The sequence below is a fragment of the Ictidomys tridecemlineatus genome, chromosome X, assembly GCF_052094955.1.
Source record: "Ictidomys tridecemlineatus isolate mIctTri1 chromosome X, mIctTri1.hap1, whole genome shotgun sequence".
NCBI classification, from domain to species: domain Eukaryota; kingdom Metazoa; phylum Chordata; class Mammalia; order Rodentia; family Sciuridae; genus Ictidomys; species Ictidomys tridecemlineatus.
The window spans coordinates 85849830-85868406 of NC_135493.1; the positions used below are offsets into that span (position 1 = coordinate 85849830).

Here is an 18577-nt window from a genome sequence, read left to right on the forward strand (position 1 = left end):
CCCTCCTGGGCCTGAAAATCTCCCTTACTGTCTTTTTTTTTTTTTTTTTGTACCAGGGATTGAACTCAGGGGCACTCAACCACTGAGCTACATTCCCAGCCCTTTTTATTTTGAGAAAGGGTTGCTTAGGGCCTCACCTGGTTGCTAAGGCTAGCTTTGAACTGGCAATCCTCCTGCCTCAACCTCCCAAGCCCCTGGGATTATAGGTCTGAGCCACCATGCCCAGCTTCTGACTTCTTTTCTTGGATGAGCCAGAGGTTCCAGAAACCCTTTCTTAGGACTTGCTGCTGCTTCCATTCTCTCCCCAACTTCCAGCTGGCCCCTGTTCCCAGAGGAGGCTTACCAAAGGCAGAAGGGGACATCTGCTGAATGAGGGCCCGGCACTCCAAAGCAGGGTAGAGGGACACAAGGGGGGAGGTGGCCCGGTCAGCCCCTGCCGAGAACTGACTGCTTGTACCTGGGGCAGATGGACAGTCTGAGGTAGGGCCCAAGACCCAGACAAGGCTTCCTGAGCCTAGCATGCATCCTGTAAGCAAGTCACTGACCTGGTGCACAGGGTGAGGGAGGTTTGGCAAGAGCTAAGACAGTGCCTGGGGAAGGGGGCTTGATGCCCAGCTCAGCATGCAGCTCAGGGTGCTCTGGCGATGAGGCTGAACTCCGCTGCCGTGGGGACCGACTGGTCCATTCCTCTAGGCCACTGGATGCCGCTGCTGTGGCCGAACTGCATGTGGCACTGGCCTTCCGGGGCTGCAGTGGAGAGGGAAAAAGCAGTGAAGACCAACACTTTCTAAGTCCATTCTGTGCCCAAGCATCAAGTACTCACTCTCTTCCCAAGATCTTGACTATGATACAGCTTCAGTGTGTGGCACCATCATTACCCCTATAGTGGACTACAGGGCACCTTACAGCACACAGAATAAAATCCTTAACCCCACTCTCTCACACCCTTCCAGACAACTAATAGGAAATTCTACTCACTCTCTTTCAAAACAGAACCTGAATCTAATCCCTTCTGACCACTTCCACTGCCAGCATTTTCACCAATCACCTGGACAGTAGCTTCCTCCTTGCTGGTACTCTGTTTCCCGCTCTCCAGATTCCAGTTCTGTACTCAGCAGTCAGGGGGATCCTGTTATGTCCTAACTTAGATCTGTTCACAACCCTCCCATTGTTCTTGCCTCCCAGAATGCATAAGCCCCTATCCAACTTGGCTCCACCGCCTCCAACTTTATCCTTCATTACATTCCATTCAGCTACTCTGGCCCGCCTCTGGGCTGTCTGAATCACAACAGGTGTGCTAGCCCCCTCCCTTCTCCTGATTGTGTGCTCAGCTGAGTAGCTCACCTTCTGCAAGCTCTTGCTCAAATTTCACTAGCTCTCAGCCCTTCCTGACCACAGTGTTTTAATACTGTGAACTCCCACCTATCCCCACTCAAACCTACTCATCCCCCTTATCCTAGCTCTGCATTTTTCATCAACTAATTTATGTTTATTTATTTAACTCTCAGCTAATTTATTCATTAAAATTATTTTGTTTCACTACAAAAATGTGAGCATCAGGGATTGGGCATTGTGGAGTGCTTGCCTAGTGTGTGAGTCACTGGGTTCAATCCTCAGCACTACATAAAATAAAAAAAATAAAGGTATTATGGGGCCAGGGTTGTGGCTCAGTGGTAGAGCACTTGCTGAGCATGTGTGAGGGGCACTGGGTTCAATCCCAGCACCACATACATACATACACACATAAAATAAAATAAAGGTATTTGTCCATCTACAACTAAAAAAATATTTTAAAAAATGAAGGCATGGGCTGCGATGTGGCTCTGTGGTAACACGCGTGAGGCACTGGGTTCAATTCTCAGCACCACATACAAATAAATAAAGGTCCACCAACAACTAAAAAATAAATAAGAATACAAAATTAAAAAATAAAGAATTCATAAGTAAAGGTATTATGTCCATCTACAACTAAAAAAAATTTTTTTAAAAATGTAAGCCTCACACCAACAGAGATCTTGGCCTGCTGGGTTCACCAACATATCCTCATTCACTGACAATAACACCTCCTGGCACAGACCTGCAATAAATGTTTGTTGAACAAATTACTCAGGTCTTGTCAACATCTACCATCACTCTGAACTCCTTGTGATTCCTCAGATGCCTGTCTGCCCTGCCTTTCCCCTGCCCTAACAATTCAACCTTCCTCTTAAGAGGTGACCAGATCCCCTACTTCCACTGGTGTCACTGCAAGGATCATAGGCCTCACTAATGGGGTCTTCCTTAACGCACAGAATCACTGAAAGCATAGCAGGCAATATCTAATTTTGCATTCCTCAGCACAGAGTCTGGCACACAAAGGCATTCAATAAAACTTGTCTCTCTGCAGTTATTCATTGCTCCTTCATGTTATCAGGAGCAATGGCTGCTTTCCCTCACTCCTTAAGAGCGTGTTCTGCACAAGTGTTGAGAGTTAAGGCACAATGCCAAAACTAGGGTCCAAGACAAGTTACAGACGAGCCTGGGAGTTGCTCGTCCTCCCAGATGTCAAAACTGCTTAATTTTTTTCCTGCTTATTTGGGGGCAAAGCATGTGAAGTAATGTTTTCGTAGCCAAGCCAATGACATGACCTACCTGACTGGGGCCGCGAACCTGGCGGGCCTGTTTCTCCTGATCCCTCAGCCACTGCAGGTAAGATTCCCGAGCCACCTGTTCCTCTATGGCCTCATTTGTTGCCTCCCAGTCTGTGGCCCGTTTCTTGTCTTCCAACATTTGCTGTTCAATCCATGATTCCTCTGATGTTTTTATGGCATTCTTCATCAGGGACTGCTCTGCAAACTGCAAGGGGAAAGAAGTAAGGATATGGGGTGATACGCTGAACCTGGCCAAGAACCAGAACAGGTTTAGGGAGGTAGGCCCACAGGCCCAGAAAACAGAAGAGAGGAAGGGAGGTACTCCCACAAAGCACTCCTCAGCAGACTGCAGAGACTGGGAGAAAGCAGACTTGTTTTGAGACCTGTTATTCCAAACTCCTATGCTCAGAAGTTTTGGCCCCACAGTGCGATATCTTAATTGAGGCACTAATAAGTCTGGGGCTGTAGGTGCCTTCAAGCATAAGCCTTAACTTAAATAAGTCCCATCCAATAAAGGCCCTTTTTCACAAAGCAAGTCCTTCCTCATATAGGCCTAGATGGGTCAAAGAGATAAAATGACCTGAAAAATGAGTTGTGTAGACACAGGGTGGAGGGAGTAGTCAAGTATGTAAGGGGCTGGGGAAGCCTTGTGGCTGTGTTAGAGAGGTGGGGACAGAACTGGCATGGGGTGGACACTATGATTGATAGGGCAATGTATGAAGCATGTTACATGTCAAGCTAAGAGATATGATAGCATCATAAAAATTGAAATAATAGGGGCTGGGATTGTGGCTCAGTGGTAGAGTGCTCATCTTGCATGTGTGAGGCACTGGGTTTGAGCCTCAGCACCACATAAAAATAAAATAAAGATATTGTGTCCAGTGTCCATCTACAACTAAAAACTTTATTTTAAATTGAATATAAAATAACAGAGTATATTCCAGGAGCAATTTAAATATTGCTTCATGAAACTTCAGTTAACATTTGGTTTTTTTTTTTTTTTTTTAGTTTTAGGTGGTCACAATATCTTTATTTTTATGTGGTGCTGAGAATCGAACCCAGTGCCTCACGCATGCTAGGCGAGTGCACTACCACTTGAGCCACATCCCCAGCCCAAGTTAACATTTTTTTAAATACTTTTTTTTTAGTTGTCAATCGGCATTTATTTATTTATTTATTTATTTATTTATTTATTTATTTATGTGCAGTGCTGAGAATCGAACCAAGTGCCTCACACATGCTAGGCAAGCACTCTACCACTGAGCCACAACCCCAGCCCCTAGTTAACATTATTTTAATGCATGTATACTTACCACACACAAAGGCTGGGGTTGTAGCTCAGTGGAAGAAAGCTTGCCTAGCATGTGTGAGGCACTGGGTTTGATTCTCAGCATCACATACAAATAAATAAAATAAAGGTCCATCAACAACAATGCTGCTACACACCTACCAGAATGGCTAAATTCCAAAACAATATAAGATAAATTTCTAGGAAGAACGTGAAACAACAGGAATTTTCATTCATTATTGTGGAGATGCAAAACTGTGCAGCCATTTTGGAAGATAGTTTTGGCAGTTTCTTGCAAATCAAAACATGCTCTTATAGTCTAGCAATCTCGCTCCAAGATATTTATTTACACAACTGATCTAAAAACTTATGTCCACACAAAAACCTTTGTACAGCATTTTACAGCACCTTATTCATAATCATCAAAAGCTGGAAATAATCAAGACTGTCTTTCAATAGATGATTAAAACAAACTGTCATGCATCCATAAATGGAATAGTAAGTGATAAGAAACGACCTAACAAGTTATGAAAAAACATAGAGGAATCTTAATGCTTGCTGATAACTGAAAGAAGTTTTTAAAAATATTTTTTGTTGTAGATAGACACAATATCTTTATTTATTTGTTTTTATGTGATGCTGAGGATCAAATCCAGTGCCTCACAAATGCTAGGAAAGCGCTCCACCACTGTGCTACAACCCTAGCCCCAAAGAAGCAATTTGAAAAGGCTACATATGGGGGCTGGGGTTGTGGCTCAGTGATATAGCACTTGCCTAGCATATATGAGGCAATGGGTTCAATTCTCAGCACCACGTATAAATTAATCAATCAATCAATTAATTAAAGGTTCACTGACAACCAAAAAAATATTAAAAAAAAAAAAAAGAAGCTGGTCTGGGGTTGTGGCTTAGCGGTACAGCCTAGCACTTGCAAGGCCCTAATTCTACAACACTAATTCTAAAAGAAAAAAAAAGGCTACAATTTTATGATTCCAGTTACATGACATTCTGAAATGGGCAATACCTGCCAATAAACAGATCAATGGTTGCAGGAAGGGGAGGAAGGGAGAAGCAAACATAAGGAGCATAGGAAATTTTAAGAGTGATGAAACTACTCTAAATGATCTTGTAATGCACGGATACATGAAGTTGTTAAGCATTTGTCAAAACCCCTCGAAATTTACAAAACAAAGGCTAAAGCTTAATGTATGCCGATTTAAAAAAAACAATCAATTAGGAGGTGGGGAAATTCCACCAAGGAATGCAGAATTTGACAAAAGAATTCACAAATGAATTACAAATGTATGCAAGGACCTGGGGAAGAGGTTGGAGGCCCAAATCACTTTGGAAATGAATGGAATCTGTAAAACCAAAGACAAAAGGAACTGTGCATATCATTGTGCTCTATTCAAGTAGCAGATTAGCGAATGGTTGACGAGTGAAGCCAGGCTTTCTCACCAGTGGAGTAAGAATTTACTGATGAACAATGGTAGAAGGCTAAAATAATACACAAGGCAAACATATAAGTGGGAGATATCAATAAAAACTCAAGTTCAGGGCTGGAGTTGTAGCTCATTGGTAGAGTGCTTGCCTGGCACATGTGAGGCACTGGGTTCGATCCTCAGCACCACATAAAAATAAATTTTTAATAAATATTGTGTCCATATATGACAAAAATTTTTTAAAAACCCTCATGTTTAAGATTACTGTCCATGGGCTGGGAATGTGGCTCAAGCGGTAGCGCGCTTGCCTGGCAAGCGTGCGGCCCGGGTTCGATCCTCAGCACCACATACCAACAAAGATGTTGTGTCCGCCAATAAGATTATTGTCCATTCAGATGGTTACATACAGAAATACTTATAGATTATATGTGTATATACATATACAGATTAGTATACACACATATATATTTCCAGGGCTCCTTAGAAAAATTGCTGTTTCTAGGACTAGGACAGGAAATATAAAAGATGAACCTGGAACACCTCATAGCACCAAAAAGTAAGGAAGTGTTTTTTTAAAAAAAACTTTGCAATAGGGGTGGGGGTGGGGTTTGTGTGTGACTCTCTGGTAGACCTCTTGCTTAGCTTGGAAGACCTTGGTTCCATCACCAGCACCACACACAAAAAAAAATGTGGAACAATTTGAGCAACAAGATAATTAAAATCAAGTTGTATTATAACCCTTAAGTGCATACTGATATAAACGGGTTATTGAATAAATTTATAAATGGGAATAAGAGATCTCTCAATCAAAAGAATTCCAAATAGCCCCAAGGAAGATAGAAGGTAGTCCTCATTCCTTAAATGTGACTTCCTTCCACACAATTCAGTATGAAAGTGGTGGAAAATAGCAACTTTATAGTGTAGGAACCTGACAAACACTACTTCTGCCAGGTGATCAAGGACAACATCCATAGCCATAGTCAGTATATGTCCTTGATATAATGTAACAAGAATGACACTTTACCTCTGTGAGCTTCCTCCCCAAAGACACAACCCCAGTCTAATCATAATATCATCAGAGGGGCTGGGATTGTGGCTCAATGGTAGAGCACTTGCCTAGCACGTGTGAGGCACTGGGTTAGATCCTCATCACCACATAAAAATAAATAAATAAAAGGTATTATGTCCAACTACAACTAAAAAAAATTCTTAAAAAAAACCCCCACACCATCAGAGAAATTCCGTAAGTGAAGCTTCCTACAATACACTGGACCTGTACTCCTTAAAACTGTCAAGGTCATCAAAACAAGGAAAGTGTGAGAAACTGTCACAGACAAAGGAACTGAAGGAGACATAGTGACTTCAGTTAATAATACTGTATTGGTCCACACATTGTAACAAATGTGCCAGAGATGTTCATAATAGTAAAACTGTAGGGGGTGGGGTTAAATGTTAACTCTGTCCTCTTCAATTGTTCTGTAAATTTAAACTGTTCCAAACAATTAAAATACTTTTAAAAACACTTTGCAGTATTTGGGACTAAACTCAGGACCTACTCTTGCTTGCTAGGCAAGTGTTCTACCTCTGCACTACATCCTCAGGCCAAAACATTCAAATTTTGTTTTGGTGGTGCTGGGGATTGAATCCAGAGTCTTGTGCATGTAGGCAAGCATGCTACCAACTGAGCTATATATCCCCAGCCCAAAAACATTTAAATTTTTAAAGAAAGAAAAAGGAAATGAGCAGTGAAACCAGGGAAAATCATAGATGAATTTTAAATGCATAGTGTGAAGTGCAAAAGACAACCTGAAAAAGCTACATACTGGGCTGGGGTTGTAGCTCAGTGGTAGAGTGCTCGCCTAGCATGCATGAGGCACTGGGTTCGATCCTCAGCACCATATAAAAATAAAAAATAAAGATATTGTGTCCACCTAAAACTACGTATTTTTTTAAAACAGCTACATACCTACTGCATGATTCCAATTTTATAACATTAAATAAAAGGAAAAACTTACAGGGTTGAAAAACGGATCAAAAACAAGGAAATTATGAGAAACTGTCATAGCCACAAGGAACTAAAGGGATATGACAACTAAATAAGTAAGGTGGTATGATGGATAGGATCCTAGAAGAGAAAAAACCATCTGAATGGACAATAATCTTATTGGCGGACACAACATCTTTGTTGGTATGTGGTGCTGAGGATCGAACCCGGGCCGCATGGGAAAACTGAAGTAATCTGAATTGTCTGGTCTTTAACAACACATCAATATGGGTCATTAATTATGACAAATGTACTATAACATGATAATGACGGTAGGGCATATGGAAACTCTCTGTAATATCCTTACAATGATTATGTAAACCTAAGACTTTTCTAAAATTTTTTATTTAAAATTAAACAAAAACAAAAAAAAATCCCCTATTCTGGAGGGTTTGTTGGTGTTAAGGTATTTCCTAAAATGAAGCAGAAGCACTTTGTTTGTAGGAAGTGAAACCTGAATAAAAGACCTCAAAATCCTCAGTTGATGACTATTGATGAGAGAGAGGGAGAGAATATGAATGAACACGGGCATCGGCATGTGCTAAAAAAAATATAAAGCTACCTTCTGACACCTACTAGGTGCCAGGCCCAGTGGGAAGTGCTTTCTGTGTATCAGTCAGGCTTCTGCCCAGAGTGCTTATACAATCTGCCCTAGGAGCCACAGTCAGTAAGTGGTGGGCCAGGACAACATTCCAAGTTTCTGTGACCCCTGCTATCTGTAACTTCTGAGTCAAGGAAAAAAATCCATGGGGACATCAAACATGTCCTGGCTTACTATTCCCAAACAGGATTCTACATCCTAAAATGCCAGCCATCACAGGCATACAAGATGGGTAAGACAGCTAATGGACAGGCAAATAAAGACCACAAATGAACCCTGAGAGATATCTACTGTAATTCTCTAATTTCATACAGAGGTGAGACCTCACAGGAGAATGACAGTGAAGACAGGACATTTTTGTGGGCTAGGGGCATTACCAAGACTCCATATCCACAGCCATACTGGGCACAGGGAACAACTTACCCCTGGTTTGAATGATGGCAGACCCAGCCCCACACCAATGGTGGCCTTATTAGGATTCACTACTGAATTATAGTGGATGTTCCGATGGTAGCTGACACGAATGGGTTCATCCTCATTTTGGTGTATCCCATGGAATGTGTTGATAGGTTCTGCAGAGAAAGACAAAGAGGGAGCATCCACAGGGGGCCAGGTATGGCAGGTTCAGATGAGGCACCATTAGTCCCTCACCTACCCACTACAGAAGTACCTGTGCTGTACTGATACACCTCCACGGGACGGTTGTACATCTCTGCCATGGCCTGCATCTCAATATGGTTGCCATGGCAGTTATTTTTCCGTTTCCGGTTGATGTAGGTGGTAAAGTCTTCTGTGACGTAGTTGGAGAAGTAGTCGGCATTCTTCATCTGCACAACAGATTGCAAGATGAAGGTCTGCATGCAGAGGAGATCCTATTGCCCTGCCTCTACCCCAAGGCCTGCCCTCGGTCTCACCAGATAGTCCATGCAGTGCTTTCGTACAACTTCGTGCATGTCCTGGTCTCCATATACCTGGTCGGCTAAGGGGGACAAAAGAAAGGCTGGGATCAGATCTGCCACTGGTTAAGAATTCCAAGTCAAAGAACATCTTTGGGGGAGGGCAGGCTGGAGGATGAGGAAAACTCCCTTTCCTACCCCAAGGCCTGTAGAGTTCTTGCCCTTGGCTGGAATGGGATCATGAGGGATACAACCACAGGTCTCTCAGGCAGATGATTGTTTTAAGGCATGCCTGACTGCTGAAACAAACCAACAACAATCTAAGTCTAACCATTGGCCTCAGGCACCATCCATTCCACACTCCCACCTATATGAGGACACTGAGGCTCAGGGTCAGTCTGTAACTTGCTCTAGGTCACAAAGGGTCAGTCCATGACAGTCAACTCAGGAATTCAGTTTTTCCCACTCCTAGGAGTGAGCATGGCCACTATAGGTTAAAAACAAAGTATAGCTGGGCGGTTCAGCTAAGAGATAGAGTATGCTAATCATAATGCTCCAGGTTTACCACCCAGCACCTCAAAAAGAAAGGTAATGAAAAAGGAAAGAGCTCTGGCCCATCTCTTTCAGATACTAGTGAGCTAACTGGCAAGACAAAGTCAAGTGACCTAGGTGTTCTGAGATTCTGTATGTCTCACCTGTAAAATGTAAACAAGATGGATGATGACCTGGCAGGCCTCTCATGGGGATTAAATGAGACAATAGGTATTAAGTGACTAGCGATGGGTTTGGGACAGAGAAGTGGCTCAGTGAATCAGGGACTCCTCATGGTGAGGCATAAATGTGGGATACTGCAAAGGTGACTGGACTTAGTAAAATCCTTGCAGGAACACACAGTCTATTAAGAAGTTTAAGACACACACATGCACCTAAATTCAGACTAATTCAGGAAAAGCAGCCTGTGGCCCAAATGATCCAGGTGCCACAGGACTTGGTCCAACTAAAGGGAGAAGAAACCAGGTTCCTTCTCCCCTATTAATGATCTTCATACATGCTATTCCCTCTCTTTAGAACATTCTTCCCATCCTCTTCAGTGCCCACTTCTCAAACATCAATATGTTCTTATATTTTTTCTTCTTTTCTTGTGGGGCAGGGCCTTATGCAACAGCTAGGTAAGCCCTTTAACTTGGAGCTACATACCTGCCCCCCAAAACTATGTTCTTCAGCATAGTCCTCACATACACACTCAGGGCACCTCTATCACCACATTCATAAAAAGTGTGAACAAGACTTCAGCCTAAGCACAGTCCTACTGAAGGCAGGAGGCAGCTCCCACTTAAGCCCACCCCCAGCCCTGTGCCAATAAAGAAAAGGAAATCAGGGACAGTTTGCTGAACAGATAGTTTGGGGCGGCAGGCAGGGAGTGCTTCTCCCTAGGAAATTAAAGTGGGCTTGAAGATTAGGTAAGCCTCACATTCACTGGCTGCCACAAAGAGGGAATTTCCCTTTGTTTCCCCAGAGGGGCCACTGCTGTGATGGGATCTCCCTGGGGCACAGGGTCAGGGCACAAAGGGAACACTGCAGAGCTCTTCCATGCCCAGCAGTCTACCTCTCTGAAGATCTGCCAGAAGAAATCCTTTGTTGCCCTCACAGGAGGGTTCTGAGTGATAAAGAGACAAAGGCTACTCTGAGATAGAACCCAGGCCCATGTCTCTCAAGTCCTCCTAAAAGTAAAGAGAACTGAGGAGTTGGGGGTGGGGACTATAAAGGCGGGAAGGGGTAGCCCCTTCACTGATGTAAACAAGGATGTGGCTTCTGTGGCCACACTCCCGCCCCCCCCCCCAGCAGCACTTCCAGCAAGTCACATGTCCTGCACACAGGCTGGGGGCCCCCTGCTGCTGCCTTTCTTAGAAGCCAGGACCACAGAGACCGCTGTGGCTACCCTAGGCTGCTGGAGGAGCTATTTCTGTAGGCTGAGCTTGGGGTGTCTGGAGGCAGTGCTATCTGCAGCTGCAGTAAACAGGAACTGAGATGGGAGTGAAAGAGTTACACAGGGGTCTAACACCAGGCTCAGGGAGACAGGCAGAGGTATTGGAAAACACATATCTCCTACAGAAGGGTCAGTGTTCACTGGCAGGCCTGGGAGATCTATCTGCAATAGTTGGATGCCAGATGTGGGAAAATGGAGGAAAAGAGGGGAGATGGTGGGACAGGAAAGGGAGCTAGGGGAGAACCCCATGAGGGTCTCCCCGCTTTCCTTGCCATTGATCCCTTTGCCTGGCAGAAAGGCCCTGACTCCTCCTAGGTGTGTGGCACTGGACAAGGCCTTTTAGTCTCTCTGGGCTAAAATGCCATCACTCATAAAGTAGAGACTGTAACTCTTTTTCTACCCACCAGGTGTTGTAAGATGACATGGAAAGATTTGCCAAGTACCTGAAGCACAGGAAGATGGTCAACAAACAGGAGCACCATTTGTCATGATGATAATGACTTCATAATATTGCTAGCCACCCACGAGTCAGCCAGAATGCTGCCGGAAATGCTTATTAAGCCCTTCCTCATTTCTGTTGCACTTCCTCCACCAGAGGAAAGCCCCAAATGCAGAGCCCAGGCTGACCCCCCTCTTGCAAGCAAGACTGATTCTCTTCCTTTACTGAATCCAAAGTTCTACAGGCCTACCTTCTGAACACTTCATTCAAAAGTTTAGAAACCAAGCCAGGCATGGTGGCACACACTTTTAATCCCAGTGGCTCAGGAGGCTGAGGCAGGAGGATCACAAGTTCAAAGCCAGCCTCAGCAATTTAGGGAGGCCCTAAGCAACTCAGTGAGATCCTGGCTCTAAATAAAATATAAACAAAGGCTGGGGATGTGGCTCAGTGGTTAAGCACCCTTGGCTTCAATCCTCGGTACTAAAAAGAAAAAAAAAAAACTTTAGAAACGTGCTCTAGAAAAATTAGCTCAGTGGTAGAACACTTTGCCTAGCATGTGTGAAGCCCTGAACTCAATCTCCAGCAACCCCACCCATCCCCCCAAAAAAAAGGAAGAAAAAATGTAGTAACCAAATTCATATCAAACTAATAAGACAGGCTTCCCAAATACAGTCCTAAAGTATGGGCAAGTTACAATACTTCCACACTTATCACAGCTTTTGGGACAAACCCCTCCACACTGATTACAAGCTAATATCCTAATTTTGGAATCATTAATGTGGAAAAATGTGCATCTCTGAACCAAGGAAAAGGCAACAGTGCCTGCCCAACAAAGGATAGCAGGATTTCTTCAGTGATAAAAGCAGGAAAAGCATCCATCTGTCACAGGCGAGAACATTGCAAGCACTTGACATGGATTAGCTTTTCTGACTTTTCTAGCCCCGCCTCCTTCCTATGGAAAGCCCTCCTCCTCCCAGCAGGTTGGCACATGGGGCTGGGGGCCAGGCTGGACTTCCCTGCAGGGGATCCAAGGTGGGGGAAAGAGTGGCCCAATGGACCTGCAGGGGTAGGGGAATTCAGAGAGCTTGTTTTGATAGAAACTGAAACTCCTCCTCTTGCTGACGCTGCACTTGGCCATCTGCACCTGCTCTCCCCTCCCAGGGTCCAGCTGGAAGGGGTCCCTCACCACCCCACCTCTGTTCCCATCGAAAAAACAGGGCTCAGAAATCCTCAGCACAATACAATTGGTTCCGCCAAAGACTTTTCACAATCCCAACTCATTTGATCCTCGCCAAAAAAATCTTCCTTTACCCAGGAGGGACAATGACACAGAAACATGGCACAGCTGGACCAAGATTACACATTTGAAAAGGGGGAGACGGATGAAGATGAGGCCAGGCTGTTAAGGGATAACTGCTGGCTTCAAGTAATACTACCACCCCCTACCCAAGCCAGCCAGTTGTCTCCTTAGCCACCTTACTTTCAAGGGCCAGGCCTGATACTACCTCAATCCCCACATGGCACAAGTAAAACTCAGCTGGAACCCAGGAAAGGCCTGGGAATGGGCAGATTACAAGTATCAGGGGCTGTATCCTTCCCTAGGTCCAGAGGTCTGCATGAATCTTATCCTACACACACACACACACACACACACACACACACACACACACTCTTCTTTCCCTTCTCTGAGCATACAGCAGTACCCAAATGCATGTGAGTAGCCAAATACAGCCAGCAGGGCCTACCAAAGGTAATCTCTGAGACTAAATACAAACACAACAAAAGAAAACTATCACATGTAGCAAGTAGATGACCTTGCCACCAACCAGGGAAGACTGAAAGGTGGACACAATATGAGGCTGTGCAAAACACTCAGGAACCACCACCCCCACTTCCTTCTCAGTCTTTGCCAGGGGTAAGTGGGAGAGGGAATGACTAATACCTCTAACAGATTTGCTTCAACCTCTCACTCTTGCTGCCTGGGGGAAGCCCTTCTTCAGGTTCCTTAAAATGTAACCAATATTTGCCTAGACTTATGTGGAGATGCAAGACAAGAGAACCCGGATTATCTTTCTAAAGGACTTTAAGTACATGGCCCTCCCATTTGCTTTAGAGGTGCCTGGGAACCGCCTACTCCCCAGGTTGCAGCCTGCCTGCCAGAAGAGCTCAGCAAGTTCCACTAAGGACAGAAAAGGAAGCTTGGTGTCTGCAAGGAACCTAAAAACAAACCACACAAACGTGGGTACACACAGCAGCAGTGGGAGACAGCTACCCTGTCTGTTCTCCACTGCAGTCCTGCTCCTGTGGGAACCCTGGCTGCACAGTGGCAAAAAGAAGCCAGGAAAAAGTTCCCAACAGCCTGTCAAGCAGCTGTGATATTATCTAGGCTGTAGCCCCTCTACCCCAATCAACACACCCTGGTAGGGAAAAAGAGAGGAACTCAGCCACCTCAATAGCCTGGTCGCTGAGATATCTGCTCCTTTGCTCAAAGATTCCAGTGGCAAAGATGAAAATATGAAAGGATACAGGGTAGAAAAAGGTCAAAGGAAGCTGGTTACAGGAAGTGGCCCATGGGAATCTTCTGTGGCTTGATTCAAACTGAAACACTGATGTTCTAACACTGGCTATATGAACTAGATAGAACAGGGTTCTGGCTTTCTCTTGAGGCCTCAACCTCCCCATTTATAATACAATCAAAAGTGATCTAAGATCCACCCCTTCTAGATCTGATGGTGTTCCAAGACCAAAACGACCCAGAGGAGTGTTTTGGGGACTCACTGCCATAACACAGCCCACACAGACACATCTATGTGGTCTCTACTTTAATCGATTGGAGGCCAGCACCAGAGCCATGGCCAGAGACAGAGGTTTCTGCTGAGTCAAAGCCACATGGAGAAAGGGAGGGAGGGTGAGAGATTCGGACTCACATTTCTAGGAGGAGGTTATCTGAGCATAGCAGGGGCAAGGTGGGCCACAGGATACATCTGAGACTCAAGACTACCATTTCTACTCCACCCAAGCCTTTGCTGATGCTCAGGAATATGGTGGAGGTGGAAGAGAACTGGGTGCAGTGATGATATTGGTTCACACAGGGTATACCCAGACCTCAGAGGCAAAACAGAAGGCAGAAGGCCACCTGCCTTGGGATTCCCAACAGTAGAGAGTTACATGCTCCTAGCTGGAAGAGATAAAGTCCAAAAGTCAAGGAACACAGCCAAGTCAGGCATTGTGGTATATGCCTGTAGTCCCAGCTACTCAGGGGGCTGAGGAAGGAGGATTGCTTGAGCCAAGGAGTTCAAGATCACCTGGAAAGCATAGTGAGACACCATCTCCCAAAGAACACAAGTCATGGGCTGGGGTTGTGGCTCAGTGGAAGAGTACTTGCCTAGCACGCATGAGGCCCTGAGTTTGTTTCTCAGCTCCACATATAAATAAATAAAATAAAGACCTATTGACAACTAAAAAATATTTTTAAAAAAGAGAACACAAAGTCACTCAGTCAGATGACAACCAAGCTAAGAAGCTATGGTTCATTCCTAAGATCATAGAAAGAATGTGTCCTTTGGACACCTCTGGATTCCCATACCAGCTCTTCCACTAATAACTAAGCTTGCCATTTCCATTTTTTGGCCATGGTAGGGATCAAACCTAGGACACCATACATGCTAGGCAAGTGTTCTACCACTAAGCTGCACCCCCAACCCTCCCAACTCTCCATCTTCTCACCTGTCTCATGGGGTAATAATCCAGATTGTTTTTTAATTTCTACAGTTTTATTTTGTATATACATTTGCTCAACATTGGTGAATTTCTAGGCCAGATTCAGGGAACTGAAGGGCCTTTATAAGTATTTTATATTGTCTAGACCCAAGGTATGCTGCAAACATAGTCTGAAGTAAAATGGGAAATGACATCTTTCTGAAGATAGGCTTAGAAACTTTATCCAGTAAGTTGATGTGTTTCCTTTCTCTGGTAACAGGGCTGACTGATAGCTGGCTGCTAGGCCACCATTTACAGGTATAGCCAGGAAAACAGGGTACAGACCTAAAACAAAACCAACAAGTCCACCCCGTGCCACGGTACAGGTTTCACAATTCAAATCACCTGTACTCAAAGGTAAACTTACAAAACCTTTGAAAGATGCAGTCACTGCCAAAAATGGGAGCACTGCCATTGGTAAGCCAGCAGCTATTCTGGCCTGTGTTACATGCAAGACACACCGAAAAAGACTGCTTGCTATTTTATTAGGCCACAAAGAGCAGCGTTAAATCCAATATACATGGATCCATGTTCAAGTAGATTCCTTTCTGCTCCTGGTAGTTGTTCAGTAAGCATAAAGAATGAAGCTGAATGCCTGATACACAAAAGTGGTCAAGGAAAAAACATAGTGACCTCTAAGTTTGCAACATACCCAACTCCAACCCTCAGTTATATATTCCTTCCAACTATTCAATGCATGGCAGGAAGTCAGAGCATGCAGACCTTCACACCAGAGCCTAAGATGACTACCATCTGTCCTTGCAGAGGCTAGACTAGAAACCTGGGGGGAAAGAAGGCCTGGGGACAAAGTCCCCTTCCCAGGCACATGTATTGTGTACTCTGCACCAGGGAAACCTCTAAATGAGGCCTAGAGACCAGGGCCTACGTACTTCTGGAGAGGCCCTGGGACTTCTGAGGTTTTACAGAGAAAAGCTGAGGGCAGCCCAGTCAGGGGAAATGTGTAGCCATAGTGCTGATAAGGAAAGGCCTTCAACCTGCTGTGGTCAGCTCTTCCTGTAAGCTCGGGCCCCTTACTGGAAGGCACCAGTGTGTGTGTGTGTGGGGGGGGTTTGTGTTTGGGGAAAATAGCCAGATAGATACATATGCATGTACACTGTTTTGTGTGTGCATGGTGGGGGTTATTGGGGAGTGAATCCAAGAGTTCTCTACACCTCCAGCCCTTTTTTACTTTTTGAGACAGGGTTTAACTTAGTTGCTAAGGCTGGCCTTGAACTTGCTATCCTCCTGCCTTGGCCTCCCAAATAGCTGAGATCATACGCATACACCACCACACCTGGGCAAACACTGATCTTGATATGGGTTACTGCATACAGTAGATTCTCACTAGCTCCAAGGACTACTTCACTGATTACCCAAGACTCAGATGCTTAACCCTACCAGCCACTACCCTGCTTCTCCTACATCTACCCTGAGTTCTTTTTCTTTTTTCTTTTTTTTTTTTTTTGGTACTGGGGATTGAACCCAGAAGTATTTAACCATTCAGAACCATATCCCCAGACTTTTTTGTTTTTTTACTTTGAGACAGGGTCTCACTAAGTTGCTTAGGACCTAAGTTGCTGAGGCTTTGAACTTGTGATTCTTCTTTCTTGGCCTTCTGTGTTGCTGGGATTACAGGTGTGCAACACTGCCATTAGCCAGCCCAAGTTCTTAACACAGGGCCTGGCCTCTAACAACCCACCACCTATTCTTTATCTTTTTTTCCCCCCAAGATGCTTCCAAACCCATGGATCTTTCTCTAGGAAACATCCTAGGGAGAACTTTAGCCAGAGGGATAAAAAGACTGGGTTTTTCCCCCAGCCCAATAGAACATATTATTGCCTGGACTGCTTCTGCTTGGTTATTAGGGAGAGGTAACCAGTCCTCCCCCTACCCTTTCAAAATTTTTGACTCTGAGGCACCACTGAAAACAGTATCTGGGCTTTATCAATGCTATTGTGTTCCATGAAGGTCTACTATGTGTCAGGTACTAGAGGGATTTACCAAAAGTAACATCATTAAACCATTACAACTGTGGGGTCTTTTAGCCCCATTTTCCAGCTAAGAATGAGGCTTAGGAAAGAGCTGCCTGCCAAAAGTCACACCAAGAATCAGTGGCACAGCCAAGAGTGTTGCCTGAACCAGTCCAACCCACCAGTAGATATGGATGGTCCCCAGAAACAGAGAATATAGCTTATACAGAAGGAACTTGAGGAGCCTTTGAAAACACCACCACTTCAACGATTGGGAAACAGAGGCTAAGGGCCAGAGAGCTCTTATGAGGGCTAGAACTAGAATCCAGGTCTTCTGATTCCTATCAGAGGGCACTCCTTGGGAGAGGAAAACGTTACAATATTCCCAGTTTCCCTTAATGGCATGGGACCTCATGACTTCTTGTTGGGTTCACATTCAGAGCTAGAAAGACCACAAAGATCCAGCGCAGGCTGGCTGGCAGATGATATTAAATTATTAATTGTGTTAGGTACAATAATGGCATTTTGATTATGTTAAGAAAGCAAGCCTGGGGGCTGGGGATGTGGCTCAAGCGGTAACGCGCTTGCCTGGCATGCATGGGGCGCTGGGTTCGATCCTTAGCACCACATAAAAAATAAAATAAAGATGTTGTATCCACCGAAAACTGAAAAATAAATATTAAAAAATTCTCCTCTAAAAAAAAAAAAAGAAAAAGAAAGCAAGCCTGTATCTGTCAGAGAAGCATACAGTAATATTTACAGATGAAATGATCCAATGTCAGGGTTTATTTAAAAATACTCTTGTTTCAAGGGAGTGAGAAAGAGTGGGTGAGGATGAAACAAGGCTAGCCATGTGTTGATGACTACTTTGAAGCAGGATGATGTGTACATAAGGGTTCACTATTTTACTTTTGTTTAAGTTAAAAAATAAAACTAAATATCTAGTTTGACACACACATACACATACACATACACACACACACATACACACAAGGAATGGAAACCTCAAATACACCAGAAATAGGGGGTCTGGGTGCAAACCCAGGTATTCTATATCTCAGAGTGCCAGCAATGTGCTGTGGTTAAGAGCATGGGCCTCAGACTGATCTATTCCAGGATCCAAATGCTTAATCTACCACATAATATATGTGTGACCCTGAGCAAGTTACTTGGATCCCTGAGCTACTTTCCCCATCTGAAATATGGAAGCAATGATAGTTCCTATGCTCACCTAGCTTGGTAGAGTATTAAAACAATTTCTTATAGTGTCAGCAGAGCAATCTGTTCCTAATTGATGTTATTGTTCTTTATTACTATCACTCCTGTTATTATTACTCTTGCACCACCAGACTCTCTCATGACCCAGGGATAGAGGCAGGACGCTAATTTGAGGCTGGGGCCTAGAGACCATAATAAAATTAGCCTACTCCACCTCAAACCTCTCTCGGTGTCTACTCCTGACAACTGGGACACAACTCAGGGGCAGCCCTAGGCCCTTTAAGGGCTGAGGCACAGACTCAC

At 44.4% G+C, this 18577-nt stretch overlaps 1 protein-coding gene and 1 pseudogene across 4 annotated transcripts in view; both read right to left on the minus strand.

The window, feature by feature from the left end:
• Otud5 (OTU deubiquitinase 5) overlaps nucleotides 1–18577 on the minus strand; it is a 29770-nt gene that overhangs the window by 1260 nt on the left and 9933 nt on the right. For 3 of the 4 annotated variants that reach the window (XM_078034843.1, XM_013364424.3, XM_078034842.1), the window contains exons 3-8: nucleotides 8920–8984; nucleotides 8676–8832; nucleotides 8429–8577; nucleotides 2632–2835; nucleotides 546–747; nucleotides 344–457 (exon numbers count right to left, since the gene is read on the minus strand). In XM_078034843.1, the coding sequence (XP_077890969.1) occupies nucleotides 344–457; nucleotides 546–747; nucleotides 2632–2835; nucleotides 8429–8577; nucleotides 8676–8832; nucleotides 8920–8984 (891 nt within the window). The remainder of the gene's footprint in view (nucleotides 1–343; nucleotides 458–545; nucleotides 748–2631; nucleotides 2836–8428; nucleotides 8578–8675; nucleotides 8833–8919; nucleotides 8985–18577) is intronic. The other variant, XM_078034844.1, reaches the window with a different exon arrangement.
• Nucleotides 9102–18571, minus strand: LOC120888296 (transmembrane protein 126A pseudogene; annotated as a pseudogene).